Source organism: Hemitrygon akajei, unplaced genomic scaffold, assembly GCF_048418815.1.
Source record: "Hemitrygon akajei unplaced genomic scaffold, sHemAka1.3 Scf000149, whole genome shotgun sequence".
In the NCBI taxonomy this organism is placed as follows: Eukaryota; Metazoa; Chordata; class Chondrichthyes; order Myliobatiformes; family Dasyatidae; genus Hemitrygon; species Hemitrygon akajei.
Genome location: NW_027332035.1, coordinates 424005 through 430863, shown reverse-complemented (window position 1 = coordinate 430863; position 6859 = coordinate 424005). Strand labels below are relative to the sequence as shown.

Below are 6859 nucleotides of genomic sequence, written 5' to 3'. Positions count from 1 at the left end.
GCCATTCAGCTCCCAACTACAACCATCCTTCAGCCACGATTACGTGATGGCACAACATCATACCTGACAATCGGTAATAGTGCAACAAGATCATCCACCTTATTTCTCATACTCCATGCATTGAGATATAACACTTTGTGTACTGTATCTGCTACCCCTTTTTAATTCTGTGTCCCTAATGCACTGATATTCACCCTGCTGGCTGCAATTTTATCCTCGTCTCTGTCCACCCTATCTACCAGTCTGACAGCACACTGTCTTTGCATTTTTACCATCAGTCCTATCCTTTCACTCCAATTCCAACCCCCACCATATTAGTTTAAATCCTCCCCAACAGCTCTATCAAACCTCACTTTGAGAATATTGTTCTCCCTCGGGTCCAGGTGCAACCCATCCGTTTTGAGCAGGTTATTCCTCCTCCGGAAGAGATCCGAATAATCCAAGAATCTGAAAACATGTCCCTAGCACCATCTTCTCAGCCATCTTTAATCTGCCAAATAAATTACCCTGTTTCTACCCTCACCAGCAAGTGGCAAACACAGCAATCCAGAAATTACAACCCTGGAGGCATTGCTTCTGAGCTTTCTAGCAAGCTCTCCAAATTCTAATTTCAGGGCCTCATTTCTTTTATTTCCTATGTAATTTGTCCCATCATTTACCAAGATAGCTGTCTGTTTTCCCTCGCTCTCTAAATTGCAGAGGGCACGATCGCAGTTTTCCCTGACACTGGCACCTGGGAGGCAACATCCCATTCGGGTGTCCCGTTCACGTCCACAGATTCTCCTGTCTTTTCCCCTGATGATTGAGTCCCCTGTTACTACAGCTCCCCACTTCTCCATCTAACATCAGTGAGGGTTGCAGGTTCAGGAGGGGGTGGAGCGAAGACCTGTGTCAGTCAGAGTCTGCACTCACAGCCCACGAAGGACTTGTGTATTTTTCTGACAATCCCGGTCACCACACTAATGCCCGCTTTTCTTCCCTACAATATCATCAAGTCAGTATTAAATTCCCAGCTCCTGTGGTAGGATTCAAATTCATGTCTTGGCGTGTTAGTACAGTGTGCCTGGGATCAGGACACAGTGGTTCATCTGCCAGTCCCGTGTATTGGTTGTTTTGTGACCCTGTGCTGGTTTGTTCAGGGGTCTGACATCTCCAGCTGACCATGTAACAGTGATGCCTCCCAGTCAGTGGGGTTGCTGTGCAATAACCTTCAGTTACCATTCTGCCAATTATTATAGACAATCTTTGTTTCAAATTAGAAATCAATTTATCAAGGAGAAATGAATCTTTGTAAGTTTTACCTCGATTAATGGCATCAAGTGTTTCTCTCAGCACTGTGTTCAACAAATAGAGGTGATCGAATTTTTCAACCGGTAGGGTCTCATCTGTCACTGACAATTCCTGGACATCATCACTAATTCTGTAAATATTAAACTGCTGGTGATAAACTGGAATTTTTAACTATTTTACAAATCCATACAGGGTTTCAGTAAAGAGCATGTCCTACCTCCTGTTCCGTCGAACCTCCTCCTGAAATTAATAAAAACACAAATCTGATTAGACTTGGACTTACTGTCCACATCTTGAATTCCATCCAAATCATCACAAGGTGTAAAATTCCCACTCCTACAGTCACAAACACACACCATAATCGATTCAAGATAGTATGTTGCTAACAAATAAGCGAATATATATCTTGGACATTTTGGAACATCATTATTGGAGTGATTGGAGGGCGCGTCATACAAGTCTATCAATCTGTGTGAGGTCACCAGCAGTGGCAATTGATTTGTTAGAATTGGCCTCGGTGCTGTGTTTATTTCGAATATACCACTGTTCATTTAGTGCCCTTTGACAGAAACAAACTGAAAAATAATCGCTCACCTTGAGAAGTATCGCACTATCTTTTTGATTCATCTGTTCCTTTAATTTTGAGATTTCTTCCTCAATAAACCTTATATTCTCTTGAATCTCACGAAGATTTTTCTCCATTGGATTTAGAATCCTCTCCTCTTCTTCCCTGAGATCCCTGAGTAAGCTCTGCTCTTTCTCAGTGATAATCTGGCGCAGTTCAGCAAACTGGGATGTGATGTGGGACTGAAGGCTGTGTGACTGTTCCTGTCGAATTAAAGGTGAAGAGTAATTTACTGTATTGCTATGTTGTATTTCCTTGCGACATTAAGGTGACCATTCGATCCTTTGAAGTACATGCTAGTATAGAGAGCATTCCTGTCAACAGCATTCTCTTTTCCTAAATTGATTTTCAAGAAACCTATTCTTCCTCACTGACCCATTGTCCCACCTGATTCACATACACCCTCCCCCAGCTTCACAGGCTTAATTGTAATTAACCATTCATCCAGCATGTCCTTGGAATGTGTCTGAAACTGTCGTCATCACAGGGAGAGCATGAAAACTCCACGAACACAGCACCAGAGGTCAAGATCGAACCCAGGTCACTGGATCTGCGATACTTTGTTATTCTGCATTAAATGGAGCAAAACTCGACAGTAATATCAGAAATTCCGCTCAGGAATCCTCACCCGAACTCTGGAAATATTCTCTTTCTGTTCCTGCTCCTTTTCCTGGAAGTCTGATTTCTTTTTTGTGAGAGAGTCTAAGGAAGATTTTAGCTGATCCTGGAAGTCAGAGAGTGAAGGAAATAGAAACAAGGATGCATCAAAATAAACAGGTGATCAAACCCGATTATCACACAAAATGCCAGAGGAACTCAGTGAGTCAGGCAGCATCTATTCAGGGGAAATAAACAGTCGGTGTTTCGGGATGAGACCCTTCATCAGGACTGGGAAGGAATGGGACAGAAGCCAGAATAAAAAGTTTGGGGATGAGAACCGCTGACAGGTGAGACAACGTGAGGGGGAACGTGGGGTAGGGTGATGAGGTGAGAAGCTGAGAGGGGACGGGTAGAAGAGGTAAAGGGATGGAGATGCAGGAATCTAATTGGAAAGCACAATCGACCATGGATGAAACGGGAGGAATTGGGCAGTTTTGGGTCCCGAATGGTGACGACGGTGGAGGTGTAGGACTCAGGTGTAGCGCTTGTCCCGCTTGCAGGTATAACAGTCAGGAGGGAGATCAGTGGAGAGGAGCGAGTGGATAAGGGAGTTACGTAGAGAGCGGAGAGTTCTCGGTGTGGGGTGGCGGTGGAATGTGGTAGGGAGAGATGTGTTTGGGTGTAGAATCCCGTTGGAGATGGCGAAAGATGCCAAGATATGTTGGATATGGAGGCTCGTGTTGACTTTGACGATGGGGTCAGTATCGAATTCGTGTTGGTTTTACCTTGTAGATTTTAACAGCTTCTTTAATCGGCTTGAACCGGTGATCTCTGTGTTCCTGCGCATCTCTACAAACCAGACAAATCAGTGTTTTGTCCGTTTCACAAAACAGCTTCAGTTCTTCCTCATGTTCCTCGCAGTGAAGTTTACTTTCCTTCCCTTTCGGATTCAGGTTTAGATTTCGAGTTTTTTCAGCCAGATTTGCTAAGGCCCGATTCACCCGGAGGGTGCGGTCAGCAAACACCTCTCTACATTCCGGGCAGGAGTTTCTCTCCTCCCTTTCCCAACACCGTGTGATACAAGAGCGATAGAAGTTGTGTCCACACTCCAGTATAACTGGATCGGTGAAGAAATCCAGGCAAACGGGACAAATTACCTCCTCGCTCAAACTCTCGACCGGTCCTTTCGAAGCCATGTTAACTCACGGCACTTCCTGATTCAGAATGCTTTTGCGTTCGGGGAGCTGCTGAACCCCTGCAGTACCGCGATTGTCCACTACACGCGCTGGGGAAACTGATGTGGGATCAGAAACATGTTAAACAGGTCGGTTCACGAGTGCTGATGTAATTATGGTTGTTGTAGAGAGCGAGCGAGCGAGATGTAACAGCTACAGTCAGGCAAACCTTCCTTTGCTTTCTTAATCCGTTGTATCGGTGGGGTCATTCAGTTATGACCTCTCCGTCCTTCTGTTAGACCGTTCTTCTGTGGTGGACTTGTCGCTCTGGCATGAGTGGACACACACACACAAGTCCCCACCGGCCCTGTTTTAACACTGTGAGCTTTACTGACCGACCTCCGAAGCCCCCACCTTTCTTGTGGGTTCCAACACTCAATCAGTGTCCACTGGCGTGTCTGGAGGGTGTCTCTCCAGACCTGTCTTTTATCCCTACTCACGGGGACTCAGCTATCCATCACTCCTGAATGACTGTGTCCATCAAATAAGGCCACTCCTTCAGTCCGCTGAGGAATGTTTATGAGCAAATTATTGTCCTTGCAGCGAAACAGTAAATAATTCAAAAAGGAGTCACAATACGGTTAATCAGCAATTTCCCCCTCTCTCTTACCTGTCGCCGATGTCTTTGCTTGTTTTTCCATCTCTCTTTCTCATGGTCAGCATAGCAACAGTAATAGTTCGTGTTTCTCAGGGGGGGGATGGTTAACTCTTCACCCCATTGTCCATCAGGTCTGTTCATCACCCATAACAATCTTGTACACCTCTCATCCTCCGTCGCTCCAAGGAGGAAAGGCCGTGTTCACTCAACCCTATTCTCATATGCAAAGCTCCCTTTTCATAAGGCATGCTCCCTTTTTAAAGGAAAACGAGAGGATCTGCAGATGCTGGAAGTCCAAGCGACACACACAAAATGCTGGAGGAACTCATCAGGCCAGGCAGCATCTATGGAAAAGAGTGCAGTCGATGTTTTGGGACTTCATTGGTGTATCAACTCCAGTACCACATTCAGTAACAGAAAGAGAAACAAGGATTGACCCAACATTGTCGGAAGTCTATGACATCACCATGCAAGGATGGCCAGCTCATAGGCAGCCATATGTTTCCAGCGCTCTCAGTGATATGAGACCAACTGTTGGTAAGTCAAAGAACGCTGATGTGCCTCGTGCCGTGTTTCCCTCTAAACTGTGCACCAGGGTGTTAGAAACTCTGCACGAAAGACAGCTGGATACAGTGAAGATGAAGAGTCTCGTCCGGAGTTACGTGTGTTGGCCAGGAATAGGAGATAGATTGCAGACTTGGGCAAAAGCTGTTTGGGATGCCACGAAGTTCAAAATGCACCCCTACAGGCACGTTACGCCTGTGGGAATGGCCGTCTTCATTGTGGATGGATGTGCATATTGACGTTGCTGGGCTTTTCATGGATTCCGTGTTTCTGGCTGCTGTGGATGCTCATTCGAAGTGGCAGAAGGTCATACCAGTGAACTCGATCACTCTGCTCTTTCTCCACTCTGACAACTTCCTTCTCCACAAGTTGCTGATGGTGAACAAATTATGTGTGACAATGGATCAGAATAGACGTCAGGGGAGTTTAGACTATTCATGCAGGAAAATGGCATCAGATATTTCAAATCAGCTCTCCACCACACAGAAATGAATGGGTTAGTTGAAAGTTTTATCCAAACCTTCAAGCATTCGAACAAAACTATGGACAAGGAGGACATTTCTCTGAAACACAAGGTGAACAGCTTTTTTCTTTTTGGTGCATTGGAACTCAGTCCATGCGACGACAAATCAAATACCTGCAATGATGTTCATGAACAGGAGTCTGAGATCTTGCCGAGATATCCTGAAACCAGATCTATGGAGGAAGTGCAGTTGAGCCAGTTTCCAGCAGATCGGCACGGAACTTCGAGATTGGAGAAAAGGTCCTAGCAGGTGATTACCGAGAGGACAAGTGGATGCTGGAGACTCTGTATGGAGACGGCACGTGGACCAGATATTGGATGTTCAGCTGAAAAACAAATCTGGGTCAATTGCATCCAACAAGACGGACACACTACAGACACTAGACTTACCTCACAATGATGATCACGTCACTAACAGCAATTTGACACCGGCAACCGAGAATGTTGGTGGTTACAGAAAGACTTAACGAAGTAACAGACTAGGTCCTGTTGGCTGAATAAAATGCTGATGCACAGGTCTAACAGCAAAGCCAGTTCTCTATGACAACAAGTGATACACACTATAATATCATCAGTGAAGTTCCTGAAACTTGGGTGTCGCCACTGCTCCAATCCATGTCTCTACTTCTAGACCTTGCCAGCAGTTTCCCTTCACATTAGCATCTTTTTTTTAAACACTGCAACACAGAACAGGCCATTTAGCCGGTCTGGACCTTGCCGAGCTATTACTCTGCCTGCTCCCACCGATCTGTACTGAACTCTCCCACACATGTAGTCATCCAAAACTCTAGTCAATGTTGAACTTCTGCTGGCAGCTCGTTCCACACACCCACCAGACTCTCAGTGAGAATGTTCCCTTAAAATTTTCACCTTTCACCCTTAACCGATCATCTCCACATGTAGTTCACCCAAGCTAACTGGAAAATTTTAGCCACCCTATCTATACCCTCGTAAAATATATACACCTATCAAATCACCTCTCCTTCGAACTGAAATTAACCCATTCAATTTTTCCCTATAACCAAGAGCTTCTGGTGTCAGTAACATCTTCGTAAACATCGTATTGAATTCCTTGAGGGTGTGATAAAGTGTATTGATGAAGTTAGAGCAGTGGATGTGGTGTATATGGATATTAACAAGGCATCAGTTCCTCATGGTAAGCTCATTCAGAGTCAGGAGGCACGGGATGTGTGGATACGGAATTGTCTTCTCCATAGAAGGTAGAGGGTGGTTCAGATAGAGGGTATTCTGCCTGGAGGTCAGTGACATGTGGTGTTCTGCAGGGATCCACTCTGGGATGTGTGGATACGGAATTGTCTTCTCTATAGAAGGTAGAGCTTGGGTGCAGATAGAGGGTATTCTGCCTGGAGGTCAGTGACATGTGGTGTTCTGCAGGGATCTGCACTGGACTGTGCAGATACAGA

The 6859-nt window shown here is 45.4% G+C and overlaps 1 protein-coding gene across 1 annotated transcript; it reads right to left on the bottom strand.

Moving 5' to 3' along the window:
* Positions 1-1435: 1435 nt before the first annotated feature.
* On the bottom strand, positions 1436-4391 carry LOC140723953 (zinc-binding protein A33-like). Its single transcript, XM_073038490.1, has 5 exons — positions 4361-4391; positions 3301-3632; positions 2544-2639; positions 1885-2118; positions 1436-1530 (listed from the first exon to the last, which is right to left on the bottom strand). Exons 1-5 carry the CDS (start codon positions 4389-4391, stop codon positions 1504-1506), a joined length of 720 nt encoding a protein of 239 aa, XP_072894591.1. The 3' UTR covers positions 1436-1503.
* Positions 4392-6859: the final 2468 nt, after the last annotated feature.